The 17,948-nt window shown below is 39.2% G+C and overlaps 1 protein-coding gene across 1 annotated transcript in view; it reads right to left on the reverse strand.

Annotated features, from left to right (window-relative positions):
- The window catches only part of schip1 (schwannomin interacting protein 1), a 270,451-nt gene that overhangs the window by 5,990 nt on the left and 246,513 nt on the right, over positions 1-17,948 (reverse strand). The window contains 3 exon segments of the mRNA XM_042486621.1: positions 2,979-3,176; positions 3,807-3,924; positions 6,865-6,983. Of these exon segments, the coding sequence (XP_042342555.1) occupies positions 2,979-3,176; positions 3,807-3,924; positions 6,865-6,983 (435 nt within the window).

A 17,948-nucleotide genomic window follows, 5' to 3' on the forward strand; every position in this document is an offset into this window, starting at 1 on the left:
TTTTTATTTCTACTATTCATCTATTACTTTTAGTGAATTAATACAACGGTTTATCTATTATTTTCAGCTAAATGTTTTAACATTTATCAGGTATCTCCAGCTAGCCATTTTAGTCATTTACGCCTTTTTTTAATCTAACTATTTTACCAATTTAGACATTTTTTAGCTATGTTTTAACCCTCCATTTTTTATTAACTATTACAACAATTTATGTAATTTTTTTATTAAATTGTTTTAACAGTTTTAACCATTTATCCACATTTTTTAACTTTTAATTTAATAACTTTTTCACCACTTATCTATTATTTTTTGCAAACTATTTTAACCATCTATCCATAATTTTTTAGATAACTCTTTTATTATTTATCCATTATTTTAGATCAAGTGCTATAACGATTTATATATTCTTTTTAGCTAACTATCTTCACTGTTTATATTGTATTTTTAGCTAACACTTTTAAACATTTATCCATATTTTTTTGATAATTGTTTTAACCATTCATAAATTATTTTTAGGGAACTGTTTTAACCAATTTTCAATTTTACAAAATTATGTCAATTGTTAATTTGTTATTTTTAGCTAATTATTTATTATAACTTTTTTTATCTTTAATTTTTATATTTGATATTTATTTTAACCCTTAATCCATAACTTCTAGCAATAGATTTCAACCGTGTACGGATTTCTTTTAGTTAACTATTTCATTAATTTTGGGTTAATATTTCCATCAACTTTGACTAATTATTTAAAATGTTAACCATAACCATTTATCCTCTGCTGTTAGCTCACTATTTCACATGATTCCTGTGGCATGGCTTCAATGTGTTACCATTGACACAGGTTGGTGGAAAGTAAAGGCCAGCATCACGCTACGCTTTTTAATCCTATTTGAACAGGTATAGATTTTTTCTCCATCAATTCATAATTTCTACTGTTTTGTTTATGTTGAGTTACTCCAGAATCCTGTCATGTGACCCGAGCACCTGCAGAAGTACCCCCATGTTAGGGACCACTGTTCTCGGGTGAGCATTTATCACATCTTCATTTTTATAGATCTCTGGTGTTGTGGACATGGCAGGCAGCTGTAGCCTTAATACATCTTAATATTCACTGTGTGTTCAGTCCGGATGTGACAGTGATGTCTTCTGACTGCTGAGCACTGCTACATCCCTAAACATCCAAATCAATGCTTTCCGGCATATGAATTATAGATAGACCCGGCAGAGCTGCCCCTCTCTTCTCTGAATAAGTAAAGTGGCTCTGCCTGCAAGTCTGGGAGGAAATATAGTGTGTATAAGTCTGACATTGAGGGTGTGTGAGTGGATACGTGTGTATGTGTTCCAGAGGAGGCAGTGAGGCAGATAAAAACGGATGAAATAATGATGAGCAGGGTCGTCATCACTTTCCATCCTCTAAATGGGGGCAGAGGAACAGTTGGGGGAGGCTTCCTGTGACATCATCATAACATACATTTGTTCATTGAGCTCTCATTTAATACTCACATATTACTGACACACAACCCACCCATCCACCCTCACACACTTTGACTAATGGACCAAATGATGTACATAATTGAATGTCACATGACGCATGTTAACTATGATATGTCTGACATTTTGCTCTAAAAGGTTATACTGCATGTATTGTTATATATTATATCTGGTGGCTCTCTGCTGCACTTTTGCAGCTATTACTCATCTTTACAGGAACATTGTGTAGGATTTAGCTGTATTAAGCGTTTATTGTTTGGGAAGTTTTTACCCAGAGCAGAGTCATCCGCTGAGGTCTCTTCCTTTATAAAACTAATGAATACGGTGAATACAGCTGGTGGAAACACTGAATAAAACAGTTTCACGTTTAAAAAAAAAGAAAAGTTTTTTCTGACACAGTTTGGCCTGCAGACAGGCTGTTTGCCTAGCACCTGTTTATGTGTGCTAAGCTTTTCTCTCTTCCAGATGTTCAGGAGGATTTTACAGAGAGCCGCATTATCTGCTGAGGTCTCTTCATCTCCAAAACAAATGGATCCAGTGATTAAAATGTCTAAAAACACAAATTAATCACTTTCACATAGAAAATTGGTGTCTTTCCTATGCTACTCGTCGCAAGGGGCTGCTAACTATGGTAGCAGATGTAAAAACATAAATGGCCCTATCTAAAGCCAGTGTTTGATTTCTATGTTCTGGGCTACTGTTAAAATGTGGCAGAGCAACATGGTGGACTCCATAGACAGGTACCCGCTCCCTATGTAGATATAAATGACTCATTCTAGGTAACAAAAACACGATGATTCTTTTTTTCAGGTGATTAAACACTTAAAAAAACATACTTATTATATTCCATTGCTGCCGATACATTATCCTAAATCCTGCCCACTGGAGCTTATGATTTCTCAGAGGATCATTTCAAAATCTGCTTATTAAATACCAAATTGATGCAAGTAAGCTGATTTCTCAGTTGCATCAACTAGGCTGATGATCTCAAAGGCCTACACTCTTTGAACAGGAAAATAACATCTGGTCAATATACAAAACATTAAAATGTTTGAACAGAGTAAAAAAGCTTTTCGCCATTAGCAGACATACTACAAGATGATGATGGCTTTAAACCGGCATTATTTTTTTTTTGGCCACTTGGGGTCAAGGGGAACAAGCTTGAAAGCTTAAAATACTAATTTTAAGTAAAACCAAAGGCTTGAAACTACAGTTAGGCCTTTGTCTTTTGTTGGAGTAACTCTTTTCTTGTTGTATATGTCCTATAAATCAGTGGATCTCTTGGTCCCTGTGTATCAATTTTCTGCTGTAACTGCATACTTTTTCTGTACAGAAGTATAACTCTTGGCCCAGGCCATTACATTTACATAAATTCTGTAAAGTCAAAGAATATAGGATTCATACAGAATATTAGACAGGTGTTTCCCCCTTCTGCTTTGAATTCGTTGTTCTTATTTGATATAAAACTGTAAAATTCTGGTACTGACCAGGTCGGCCACTGGTGACTTCTTGCGATTCTGTTTCTCCACCTCCACCTGCATCTTGGCCATGGGTTTGGCCATAGCCAAGGCCAACTTCGCCTCTGCCTGCAGCTTCTTCTGTCGACTCAGAAAGTCCATGTCCTCCAGAGACTCAGAGTCGTCCTCTGTGGTGTCTCTGTCTGAGTAGGACGAACTCTGCTTGGACTGCAGGGAGGATGTGGTGCAAGAAGGAAGAGGGAGAGAGGACAAGTACGGCAAGGTGGAAAAAAGTAGGAACAGCATAGGAAATGAGGGAGGGAGAGAAGACAAAAGGTCAGAGGATTAATATTTATGTATTTTGGCATTTTGGCATGTAGATTTTACACGCTGACAGGAGCGTCAATGTATATCAAATGTTATGTGAGGAGAGTGTGGATGAACATGTCAAGAGATGATAATTCTCTCTTCTCCCTCTCTTTCTGCTAAATGTTTCTCAAGCTGACGGGAGGTTAATGTGGCCAGCCATCCGTGGTCATGGCGAGCACATTCCAATTCACCTCTCATTTGATGCCCGTGAATTGGTTAACAGGCCAGAAAACGTGAACAAAGACATTCCTAGAGTGACGAAACCGCCGGCTATCTCTCTGATTCATAATGAATATCACCCTCATTTCATTGCTTTCATTCTGCCTCAATCTCGCTTTGACACAATCAGGTCTTTACAATGTGACACTTTCACACCATCAACCCTGTATATCATAATACACATTTTGTACTGATTCCAAGATTTGTCTTTCAATCTTTAGAATAACTCTGCACGGGCTTCCAAATGCACATGTGGACATCACTGCATACCATGGGGGACAGAGGTGTGTCCAGACTGGTCTCTGTCTTGCTGTCATCTGCATCGCTGTCCTTGTCGCTGCCACTGTCATTGACAAAACAGATCTGTAGGTTCATCCCACTCTGCAGCCTGCGGGGAGAGACAGAGATAGATTACAATCAGGGGCTGACATGTTAACATTAGCATAATGCAGATAAGAGTCACATCAGTTCAATGTTTGCTCTTTCTACAGTAATTGACTCGGACCAGGGCCAAAGAGACAGCAATGTCAACAGCACTGCTGCTAATACAAATGACCTATGATAAGTTCAACAAAGTGCTTTGGCTTTGGAGTGCTGTGATATCCACTAAACTGTGTACACTATGTGTTAAAATGAGAAAAAGTGCACAAAAATGAAGAAAAATGGGAGAGTAGATTTAAACAGAAGCTAGCTGCCTTCACCACCAGAGCAAAGCGCCAGCTGAGGATAGAATTAAAGAGAGCTTGTGTCTTTAATCATCTCCCCTCTTGTCTTCAATATGGATCGATCCAGGAAGCCTCCGGTAGGTCTGAGTCAATCTGCCTGGAACTGGTGAGGTTGTTTTTGTGCAACGGAATTGCAGAATATCACTAGGTGTTGATCCGGTCCACTGTGGATCAATAATCTGCTTATTCAATGCAGTAATTACAAACAGAGCTGATTGATTAAACAGCAAAGATCCAATCAGTCCCAATAAAAATAGGACCTGAGTGGTTGAAAAACCTCTAACTTGAATTTTTGTCTGACGACTAGCAGCTGATATAACGTGATGCCTCTACAGCAGTGAACGTCAACTGACGGCCCGCGGGCCACACCCAGCCCGCCAGAGCTTTCCATCCAGCCCCCAGAATATAACTGAATTCAGGAATAGCCTTGTGAGGATATGACTCCTTGAAGCTTGCATGCTTTGTGTTGTGGTGATGCCTCAGATTATATTCTGTAGCGACAGCGACAGTGTCGTTGCAAATGAGGCACACAGGTACAGCATTTCTAAAAGTTGGCACTATGAATACATACTTATCAGTTCATTCTTCATTAAAGCTGCAGTTTTCTGTATAACTTTCCACTTAAAGCTCTTCGAGAGTGCCATTTTCATGCTTGAAATATATTCAGAAGGCCTTTCTCCTGTCAGTGTTCTCCACAAACTACACTGCATGTGACAGCTTGACAGCCTCACAAATATGAAGCCTAAAATATCACTATCGCTCCCTAGTGGCTTGCTGCAGTACAGGTAATATGAGTCTGTTAACAGTGACAAAGGCTAAAAAATAACATATATTTGGAAGGAATATTAATATATCAAATAGTAAAATATTACTTAGGATACAACATTAATTTTATTTTATTTTACGAGAGCATCTGGCTCTAAGTGTCTGCTGAGAAAAATTCTGCCCCTTGGACAAATGTACTTGATGACCCCTGCTCTACAGTTTCGAGTCTGCCTATCTGCCGATATGAACTTGCATATATATTAGCATTGAAATTGGGGAATATGTCAACGGATAAATTGAAAGACATTGTGGTGCAGAAATCCCAAAGATATGTTTAAGGCCATTCAAAAAGAACATCACCATTACATGCAGAAGTATGAGAGAGCAGTGAAAATTGTCACACTTAAGTATATATGTGGGTTACAGAGTATAAGAATCTGGGCTTTTGCAATGTTGGGATTGCAACAATTAATGCAAATTCAGTTAATCCCTGTGAATTCTGTGCGACCATGCAATTTTCTCCCAACACTGCAACTTTACCGCAATTTGACAATTTGAAAAAGGTAAAATCGACTTTTAGTGAAGCTGCAAACAGCATATTGACCCGCTCAGCCCCGCCTTTCCCCGCTATCTCACTCTGTTTATCATGACAGTACTGCTGCCCCTGGACAGAGTCACACACTTTGGCAGAGATAACTGTTAACATAACACAGCTTACATTACCCTGTGTTTATTAATAAAGGGGAATGATTTAACCATTTATTGACTAAGTTGAGCCATTCTAACATGTGCACTGACACCAATATGTGTACATTATTGTAATGCATGCATATCACATAAGTGCAGAGGTTACTTTTTCCAAAATTCTTTTCATATTTAAAGGAACCTTATAAAAAAAACCCATAAAAAATAAAATGCTATTGGCGGATGTATCTGATTGTAAAATTCTCAAATATTGATAGTGTTATGAGCTCAAAAATCCAGTATCAGTCAGGCTCCCCAGACAAGCGAATCATATTGTCATAAATTGCTGTCATCTTGAGGCATCATGTATCACAATCAGTCATTGCAGCACCACTGAGAAATCCACGTGATTCAAATCACAAGAATACAAAAAGCACTTGAGTCTTTACAGAACATTTAGTTCCAGTAAGGCACAGTGTAGGAGGTGGTAGTAGTGTCTGTGTGTGTGTGCGTGTGTGTGCGTGTGTGTGTGTGTGTGTGTGTGTGTGTGTGTGTGTCTTTTGGGAAGTGAGAGCCACAAGTGCTGACTATGAGTGGCTCATTCATGCTACATAAGTCCTGTCTACTTCCTGTCATTCTCTTCTTCCACGTTTGGTCCGTCTTTACTGGTACCCATGATAGCAAATGTCATGGGTGCACTTTTTTTTTCCTTCTAAATAACAATGTTAATATGTTGCACATAGAATATTGTATAGAAATTTGTATATAATGAAAACAAAGCATTTTATTTTTCAATAACTGATGGAGAAGGGGTGGGATTTAACATGTTTTTACCTCTCCCACTCCTTTTTCGGATTTGTTTGTATATTTGTGTATAACTACTGTATATTATATCCTTATTTTTAATCCAATCTTTTTTTTTTTAACATATATGAAAAGAAAGCTCAAATAAAATTCAAATCAAATGTAGACCTTCTGATTTATACTTGTGAAACTTTTGTACATTTGACAGTAAACCTCTGCCCTCATCTTTGTGTAGGATCCCATTTCAGTACATCTTCTGAGAATTGGAAGACCACACAAAATACTCACAAACCACCAGTCACATGTTTGTTGTTTGAGAGAGGATGTACTGTATATGTCAGAGGTCTTACCGTGAGGACAGGCTGGGTTTGCCGCTCTTGCTGCAGCTGGTGTAGATACCCGGCCCATCGTCAAAGAAACTGCCCAGGGCCAACTTCTGCCTGATAGACTCCCTCTCATTCTTTTGGGCCTGGAACAGAAGATGATCATGATTTTATGATCTTTTAAATGACTTAAGTTGTAGTTTCACAATGAGGTCACAGGTCAGACTGGTAGGCATTAGGTGCAATATCACCTTAGCTCCCTTTCCCCAACATGACTTGCTGTATGCACAAATGGAAGTTACCAATCCAATCATGATCAGAATTGTAATAATAGCAGCCTCTTAATTTGCAGTAAAAGCCTCAGTGTCATTTTAACAAGCTCTGATACAAAGTGTGGAGTCAGCTGAAAAAAAATGTGTGACACATCTGTTGGGATCATTACAAGCTGACATTACCAAAAGTCACAAGCAGGTGGTGGTGTTGTCTCAGAGAATAACCAGTAACCAGCGAGCACTCCAGCACCCACCCACACGCACACAATCACACAAACACACACACAGGTCTTCTCATACTGGATTCACATAGGATTGAAGTTATGGTAAACTCCAGAGGAAGAGTAGTAATAGCCATTTCACACACGTTTAAACCTACAAGAATCCCAACATTACACAAGTCCAGAGTCAATCTCGCTTGGCCTCCTCCCAATCCTGAATTCCTAACTCAGTGAAACTTCATTTTTGGCAGCACTTCACACACACTCACACACACCAGTCCCTGTAGCATATCTCGTCTGTGCTGATAGCAGGTAGACACATCCAACCAAGGTGTAAACAACTAATGAGCAACTCAGACTGTTTCTAACCAAATGGGAGTTATATTCTCTGCGGCACCCTTTGCACACGCTACTGCTGAACACAAGCAGTTTGTCACGACTTTAGAAGGACTTTTCTGCAAAAGACACACAATGAGTCTAAGCACTGCAGTGAGACCCGTCCTTCTCTCAAACAGAAATCAGGAGGCCTGAAGGACAGGAAGACTAGAAAGTTTCAGAAAAGAATGCTTTACATGATGTGAGCTGTAAGAGAGTTTGGAGGTCTTGTCAATAGTTCCCAACCTGTTTTTGGCTTGTGAATCTTTATAGAAAAGCATAGGAGTGGATGTCAGGGGGGACGCAGGGGACAGGTCCCCCACAATATTTAGAACATTTGCATTTGACCTCCTCAATAAAAACATGAAAGCAGCGGAGGACTTTTATTTTGACAAACTTAAAGATGTTTACACCATTAATTGATGCACAAATTGGTGCATAAAAATTCACCAGAATGAAGGAAATTAAGTGTTTGACAGATTTTCTGGATGAGGACTCCCAAAACCCTTGTTTTATATGTGTACTACCCCTCAATGTAGAAACAAAACCTACATGTCATCAATCAACTTAAGAAAAATGTATGATAATTGAATGATATCACTTTTGAACTATGCCTTTTATATTGCTGATGTTTTTTCATTTAATTTCATTTATTTATACGGCTCATGACCACAATGACATGGTATGGAGCATAAAACATATAATAATAACAAAACGATACAAAGCCATAGCACACGGCATGGTCAAAATACAACAAATATTACTTCAACACGGGCAGGAAGTTCTTCAAAAAAGCAACTTATTCACAGATAACTTTTGGCTTATCTGATTGTAGTAACAGAATTAATTTAAACACAGATGGGCAGCTGACATAATACTTTGTCAGGAACCCTTCTCTATAGTTCATTACACTTGTATTTTTTTATTCAAACAAAACATGATACTTGTCTCCAAAGCAGTTGTCATCACAAAGGTTACAGATCCTCTGTTTTCTTTCCTTTATACCTTCCAATGACCTTAGGGGATTCTGGTGTTATTCACTCTAAAATTACAGATAGCCTGCCTGTACTTTTGCTCTGCCACTTCTGTATATACTGACCTTTCAGCCTCTTTTAAACAGTTAGTTTCAACCAGATAATGCTGTTACATGTGATCATCCAGTATCTGTTTAACCTGCAGAACCCAGCGCGATGCATATATGCCCATGTTATACAGGCTGAGCAAATGATTATACATTATGCAACTGAATTAACCTAACACTTGTTGTAACTTAAGAACATCATGCAGTCATTAACATTAAGTCTGACATTTATTTTTTAACATTTGATGTTCTTTAACTTTAAATAGGCCTACAAGTGAACTGAAAAATAAAGAAAGCTTTGTGGTGCAGCCACAACTGTAACACATCTTGCACGTTACTGTAGTTTGTTCACATCCACATAATAATAAAACCTAACCCAACCAATATAATTTAACAATACATACAGTTACTGTATCAGTAACAGCAAAATAAATGTTGAATTGGGATCAAAACTACATCTTTCTTTTAACTTTTTAACCATCTTGCAATCTTAAACATTATTTTGTTATACCTTGGAAGGCCCTTTCGGGTTAAAATAGATAAATAATAAAAAATCTGATGAGGGGTGTCTTGTGGCCAAATTGTTAAGATGTATAGCATGTAACCACATCTGTGGCCACGGACTCTCTTCTCTGTCTTTCTCTGCCCCATATTTCTGGTCTGCACCTCCATTTTCACCACAGAATAAAGGCAAAATGACAAAAAAAGAAGAGTAGGATCAAGGTGAAAAGATGGTGAACAATCCTTCCTCTTTGAACCTGTTTCTCATTATCATCTCTCTCTACTTACTCCCCCTCAAATCTTCCACCTTTCTCATCTATCTCTCTTCCTCATGCTTTCTTTACCCACCTGATTCAGCCTCACCAGACGTTTGTCTCTCTCTCTTTCTTCCTCAATTATCCCTGATTCCACACATTTCCTTCCATCTCCACTTCTTTCCATCAGCCTCAGGCCTCTCCTATTCTCCTCTACCTCTCTGCTCTTCATTCTCTTCTTCCCTCTCCAAATTGCTTATCGTGGCTTCACCTCTCTTCCATTCTTTCTCTCAACTCCTTTGCTCCCTCCTTTCCCCTCTCTCTGTTTGTCTCTCCTGACAATTGTGTGCAGGCGTTGGTGAGAGTGCCTCCACCAAGGACAAATTAACATAATCCCACTCCACACAAGAGCCCACAAGACGCACTTGGCAATGCTAGCACATAAACACACACACACACACCACACACACACACCCACACACATACACACACTGGCACTTAGAGGACTGGACCTGGCACTGCTCGTGTGTGTGTGTGTGTGTGTGTGTGTGTGTTTGCGTGTTAAGATAGCTTGGGGAGTCAAATGAACGTACTTAAGAATTTCAATTCATTGATTCAGCGGAGCAACAGCCGTCTATGTGGTACAGTGCAGGGCAGACACACATTTATGTACATCACTCATTCAACGCAACTGACATGCTGTCAGTCACATTACACCACAGAACAGGTGCTCCAGAAAAAGAAAAGAAAAAAGAAAACCTGCAGCAGCAGGTTCAGTGAGCATTGTTAACCTTTTGCCCCCCTAAAGAAGTGAGGGCTGAGGAAAAAACGAGAAGTGTGACACATGCAGAAGGGTGCAGGGGATGTTTTGCATCAGAACAGTGAGTAATCAAACACCATCGCTATAAACTTTACAGCTCGGTTTCAAAACAGTTTGTGAATGCAGGACCACACACACCTCCTGCTGGAGAGCTAGGTGCTGATGTGAAAACATACAGCTGTTTATTTTACTCAGCCCCCTCCAAATAAAAAAGTTAATTTTAAAAGACTCTCTGGTAACTAAACTTGGAGATGGGTTAAGGGTTCAGTGCTACATCTCCAGCCACTGATCATTACTTGTTAATATACTTCACACACAAAATGACATTTGTAAATCAGTACGTGAAGAAAACTTTGTTTTCTTGCATGTCTCCATGGAAAATGGCAAACATATTTATTTTTTTATTGATTGGTTTTAACAAACCGCAAACAATATCAAATCATGTAACAAACCCTCACACAGCTCCTGCAATATAATCAATCAACAAATCAATGTGTTTGCTGTTTTCTTTGGAGGCATGAGGGAAACAGTTTTCTTCACAAATCCAAGGTATCATGAACACACTAATTTATTTCTTAACTACTTGAACAAATCAACAACTTCACTAACCAAATCAAAATTTGAAAAAATGCTTTTCTACCATTTTTTTCCCTGTAAAGTTTTCTTATCTGCTGTGATTGTTCAAGGCCAGAGGGATGTCATTTGTTGTAAAGCCTTTTAAGGCAAATTTGTTATTTCTTATAAAGGGCTTTTTACATAAGATTAAATTCAATTTTTCAACTACCATAATAAAATCAGTTTAAATTAGGCCATGAACAGTATAAGACAATTCTTTTTTGAATTTTATGTCCAGTGATGAGACATAAGAGTTGCTTGAATATATGAGGCGTGACACAGAGCATATGCTCCTGCAGTGATGTGAAGTGAACAGCACTGCTGTGCACTGGCTCATCAGCCCACAAGGACAAACTAATGTAGACCTATCTATGGATAGTGTTTGTGATTTATATGATATAAACAACACACACTTGTACACAAGGCTACTAACAACATGCACTCAGAAGAGCAAGATTAAACACAGCGCTCATTATAAAGATATTCATGCTTGTTCACTTTATGTGAGAGAAAGAAAAATGTGTTGTTTCTATCATTGATAAGATTGGTAACTGGTTAATCACACTAGGGCTGTAACTGACTTATATCCATTATTGATTCAACTTTTAAAAATTTTTCATGATTAACTGATCAATAATTTAGTCTATGAACTGTCAGAAACCAGTTTATCTTCATAGGTGACATACTTAAATGTCTTGTTTTGTCTGAAAAACACCTAAAGACCAAAAGTATTCAGTTTACAGTTTTTAATTTTTTAAAAAAAAAGAGAGAAAAGGAGTAAATCCTTACACTGAACAAGCAAATGTTAGCATTTTTGCTGGAAAAATAACAAACTATACTCAAAAGAGCAAATTAATTTCCTGATAATTCTGAAAAAGTTAGCGCTGGTCTGCAGCTGGATTAGCGTGCACCTGCATTGCACTCTTGCCTGAAAACACAACTTCCTGTCTTTATATAGACATCATCCATCTCTGCCAATACCCATACCTTTCATTTACTATGCCAGAAAAAAGGTTTTAGTATATCCCAATACATGTCAAATGCAGTATGCCAAAAATATCAGGATGTCCTATTACATGTCCTTTTGCAATAAGAAAACCAGCATGCTTTTCTTTCTATTCTGACCCACAAACCTCTGCCCAATGAAGGATAGGTCACATCGACCGAGCTGCAAACAGATGACAGCTCACTGACAGCTGTCAGAAGTCGCAATGACGGATGACAGTGCATTCAAGTGACTGATGACCAGGAGAATAGTGATAATATAGGAAATGTTTGGGTGAACCAAATAATCATAAAGACTACCAACAACAAAGAACTGGAATAACAGTGACATAGAAATGCAATACTTTAAGTAGTAAGTCCAGATTTTGTGAATACTGCACACAACAATACACACTTTGTAAGGGCAGCAGCAGTAACTGATAAAAGTAAAAAGAAATATGAAGTGGTTTGTAGAGCAGCCCATCTGTCATACAGCATGTGTGTGTGGTGTGCTTGTGTATGTGTGTGTGTGTGTGTGTGTGTGTGTGTGTGTGTGTGTGTGGTAAGGCAGTCATCATGGAAGCCCCTTAAACCATTCACAAAGGTGCTAAATATGCCACTGAGGGGTGGAGGTGTGATGTGGCAAGTAAATACATGCTGCCTCTTCCCTTTCTACACATCTTCTTTTATCTTGCATACCAATGGCTCATCTTCTTTCTTATCTTGTCTTTTTAAATTTCATAAAAACTTCAAAAAGTACTTCCTCCCTTGGAAGTAAATAAATGAGCTCTCAGAACCTCTTTAACGGAAGAAGCAATCAAATCCCAACATGTTCACAGTTTCCGTGTTTGCCTGTTGCTCCTCTTCCAGGTTTGACTTTTCAATTTCAGTTTAGGGTGAATGAAATGCAAACCTTGCATGTCACGGCCCGAAAACTTCAGGCTCCTTTAACTGACTCATTCACTCAAATGAACATGAATTCTACTTCATTCTAACCCCATTTGTGCTTTTCTGTGTAATTTTACCAGCCAAGCTTCTTATAGTCTTAACAAATCTTGAAATGACATCAAGTATCCACATGATGATGACATGGAAAATTGGTCCATTTTAAAAACATTTTAAGTGCATGTGGGGGAGAGATAGAGAGAGAGAGAGAGAGAGAGAGAGTGAGAGTGACAGGCCTAACCACCTCCCTCATTTCCTGGCCTTGAGCCTCATAGCCGTCCCCTTCCAAATTAGATTTGGTGAAACACAATTGGGCTAATTTGTGTTTTCCCTAAAATGCACCAAGCAATTTCCTCTACTGAAAAACCCTCATTGACAAAGACATTTTCTCCTCCACTCTGCACTACAACCATTCATCCGACAGACCCAGAGGGCGATTTAGCCCTGGCAATGGACGTCAGGGTGCTTGTTTTGTGCCCTCAAATCTTCCCTGAAAATCTTTATTGGAGGAGCGAGATGAATTTAATTTTCTGCGCTAACAAAGAGCATCCTTCCCTGAATTGCAGGCTCCTGTGGCAAGAAATTGTTTAGGGGGTTAAGTTCTGAGATGTGTAAAAATGTGGATGTGTGCGTCTCTGCAGGCCTACAGATTTTCATCCTAAACTAAAACAACAGGTCCTTTAAAACATGTCACCTCTTCATTTATTAATACTTCTTTCTTCCATTTTCCTACACTCCTCTGTAAGCCCTTTTACTTCACAATGGAGGCTCTTCACCGGCTGATACATCACTCCCTGGTTGGACACAAGAGCCCACTGTTAAAGTCTGGGCTATGCGTCTTTTTTAAGTGAAGCAGCAGTTAAAAGCACTATGTGTGTGTTGGGAAGACTTGGGAAAGCATCACTCTGATATATTTTCCAGGCCTGACAGCGAGCTGCTGCTGAGCTCACAGCTCTACAAACAGATACAGGGTCACTGTGTCTTCCGTGTGTGTGTGTGTGTGTGTGTGTGTGTGTGTGTGTGTGTGTGTGTTTTGACTGTGCTGAATAGCTTCTCAGGTCACACAGATGTTCTTGCAGGTTTTGATTGTGACTAAAACTACTAGTCTGGAGTTAAAGTTTATTTATTTAAGCCTTTGGAACCTGGACTGACACAACAAGAAAGACAGCTGTCACAAGTATTTAAACCTTTGAACTCTGTGCAAATTAGTTTGAGTTTCTTTTGAAAACATGGGGAAAAAAAAGCAATGACCACCTTGGCAAGAAATGTTGCCAAAAATTAGTAGATTTAGAAATTTATTTAAAAAAAAAAGCTAAGGTAAAATGCCCACAAAAGTATTTTTGTAATTATCATAGTTTTATATTTAAAAATAATTTTATTAAATTTTAGATGTCATTTAAGCACGGTCATCAGGTCATTATTGTATTTTGTTTTTTTTCATTTGTGTCTTTTTTTATTTCCTCATTATTGTTATAATTTTTTTAAACTGATTTTCAAATAATTTTGTTGTAGTTTTTGCTCATTTTCATTTTTGGTTAATTTCTTCTTAAATTGCTCATTGCCCACTTTCTATGTATTTGAAAAAAATCAATCCAATGTGCCCAGGTTTCAAAGGGTTAAACAGTTGGACGAATAAACATATGTGTTTTCTTGCCTTATGTAGCTACAGACAGGAGCAGGTGAGCTTATCTTAGCACTAAAAAAAGTATACGTCCAACTATTCCTTGAAGTACACACGCTTAAAATTTAAAGCCTGTGTTTGGAGGCTAAAATCTATGTGTATGTGCAAGACGGTCTTCTCTTTTCATGCTATCTGAGCCCCGTCTGCCTGAGCAGTGCAACATTCCATCCCAGATAAGGTACCTGACCTCTGACCCCTCATGCAGTTCAGCCTCAGGTCAGTACAAGGCTGCTCCTGTCACTCAGATCGGAGGAGAAAAACTCAGCAAGGGGTAGAGGGCTAAACATTAGTGTGTGTGTGTTGGTAAAAGGGGTGGGGGAGGGCTATGGTGGGATAAAAAAAAGAGGAGGAATGACAAAGGGAGGGAGGAGAAAAGGGGAGCATGAAGTATGTTCAGACAGCACAATGGATCTCCAAGTGACATTTGAGCTTTCTCTTTGCAAAAAGACCAGACTGTGGATTTGTGGGATAAGATTCAGCAGAGGAATCTGTTTTTTTTTCCCAAAGACTGCTGCAGATTTAAGGATAAAAGCCTGGTTACTCACAACATTATGTCATCGCTTTGCTCCAAATATCTAAGAGCTTTAAAACCCAAATTTCAAGCATTACGTCAGCCTCAGTCTTGGGGATGTACCACATACGGCTGCACATGACACTTGAAACCCTTTTAAAGAAATATTTAGAAATATGCTTATTTGATTTCTTGTGGTAAATGAGAAGATTGATATCACTCTCATATCTTTCTATTCAGTTTTTGGTCAGTTAGCTTTGCTTAACAGCATAAAAGCCTCTGACTCTACCCAAAGGAGAAAAATACGCCTTCAATATGCACTAAACAATCTCTATGAACTAATGAGCTCTAGAATTGCTGGTAGACAAATTTTGTGATCTCTGAAAAGTCTGGCTAGCTGTTCCCCACTGCTTTGAGTATTTGTACCAAGCTACATTAACCGGCAGCCTACTGTAGCTTCACAAGACACAGACAAGAGAGAGGTATCAATCATCTCATCTAAAGGCCCAGACACTCTCAACCACCATCAAAGAACTAGAGGTGACGAAGGCCAACTTGCCTGTATCTTGACTTAAAAGTTGCACTTGAACATGCAGCAAAAGCTGCAGCCAAAATGTTCTGCCCTCGCGTGAGAGGAAATAACTGTCCATACCAGCGGGCAGTGGTAATCTACATTTGTCATTTACATCGGGAAACTGAAAGACCAATTGGATGATTCAAGACGCTAGTTAGCCAGTTAGCACATTCACAACACAACCTGATGCTCTACTTCAGTTCAGAACTGATGAAGCCTCTTAAATGAGAGGTGAAACATTTTCAAGAAACTCAAGCAACTCCAGTTGCCTACAATGTAGAACTTGGAATTACCATGAACTGGATGACTAAGAATCTTTACCAACAATAACACAGACGATTACGATCCCTCTCTGCTAAAGAGCTGAATGGCAAAAAATTAATCTTACCTAATGTAAAGTTTGCTTCTATCTCATGCCCTCTTGACTTTAGCTATTTGACACTGACCGCCAAGATTCAACTTTTTAATCTACAAAAAAAGAAAAAAAAGCCAATAAGTGCAGGACACACTGCAAAAACTAGGGCTACAGATACTCACCAACAGCCCAACATTCACCAACAGCCTATCTCCTGGCAAAAAAGGGACTAAGTGTATTTCCTTAAATGTGGAACAAATGTAGCTGTGTCTGTGTGTGTGTTCACCATCAACATTTTCACATATATGACCTAAAATATTCCACTTCCACTGACCACACTGATTTTTCCAGCAGCTCTCAGCATGTATTAGTTTGAATAAACTGAATGGAATCAGACACGACATGGTCCTTTACCTCTTTGTAGTCATCACTGAGGTAGAGGCTGGATGTTTGCCTGATGACATCATCCACTCCACCACATCCATCCATTTTGTCCAGCGCCTCCCTCATCCTCCCTACCCTCCTTGTCTTCCTGTCTTTTCCTCTCTACTCCCCAGTCAGTAAGTTTGTCCTGGCCAACTGCTGAGGTTGAGTCCAGTCACTACGCATCATATTCCCAGCCAACGCACCCCTGCAATGCTCTGACAGACAGAAAAAATCTACTCCTCTACTGGTGGCTTTTTCTCATCTTTCTCTTACATGTTGTGACACTGTTTCTCTTTCACTTCTCTGCACTACTCTCTCCACTGTCTCTCCCACAGGACTGTGAAAGCACAATGGTCAGAGGTAAGGCCCCTTTAGACCCTCCCTACCTTCCACCCTCTGGTCAGGGCAGCCTCTCACAGCCAGAGTGTGCAAAAGAGAGGGGAGAGGGAGAAACTCACACTGGTGTTTTTTTTCCGTTTTCACGCCCTGATGTGAGGACAGCAGCTGCTCGCAACCAGTTTAGAAAGAGACACCTCAGCCATGGGAGAGCCACAGTGTGTGAGTGCGTTTATGGCAATGTATTTGTGTTAAGCATGCCCATGTGTGAGTGTTTAGATGACTCATGTTGTGTCTTGAGCCGCTCCTGGACACTATCTCTCTCTGTCTATATTTACTCTCCCAGGACTCCTTTCTGAATTTTTTCTTTTAAGCTTCCTAACCCTCTTATCTCGAACGACTTACAATTCTTTGTATGTTTGTGAGAGAGAGAGATTAACTTACAATGTAGATTAGCCTACATATTTGAGGCGAAATGAAATGCAAAACGCGTAACAGAGGAGGCAGTGTGCTCCCTTCCTGCTAAGGTAAAAATAGTGCCCAGTCTGGACTCAAAAGCCAGCAGCCCCAGAGCCCCGGCCAGCTAAATAAACCCTGACAGAGCACAATGGACCATTAGTCTGGCACACAAACACACATACTATACACACAAAGTCACTCAGATACACAGAGATTGCTTGTGCCTTGTATCAGTGACTTACATTTTCAATCTGAGCTCTCCACGGTGTGTAATGATCTCATCTTTGGTAGACGCTATCGACCCATGACTCATATATTTGTCAGAACCGCCCAGACAGAAAATTATGTCCACATATGGCTGCGGCGTCACACTGCAGGGGAGCATAACTTCACACAAGCCAGCAACTGGTTACACACATAAAAATTATGAAATCATTACCATGTCCAAGTGGAAATGAACTCATAATTCATGTGCACCAAAAGAGAGGATCACATTTTACTGTGTAATGATTAAACGGTGTGGGACTGCAAGCAATGATTATTTCTCTTGAGTGATTAACCAGTTTTACTTTATTTAGGCAATTCTCTTAGATAATTTGTGTTAAGTCAAAATTAGAAATTGATGCATTTCAGGAGCTGGCTTCTTTTGCTACATGGAAATTAAGGATTTCACAGAAGATTATTTTTTTTATTGCTCAAGA

This window comes from Plectropomus leopardus, chromosome 5, assembly GCF_008729295.1.
Source record: "Plectropomus leopardus isolate mb chromosome 5, YSFRI_Pleo_2.0, whole genome shotgun sequence".
Lineage (NCBI taxonomy): Eukaryota > Metazoa > Chordata > Actinopteri > Perciformes > Serranidae > Plectropomus > Plectropomus leopardus.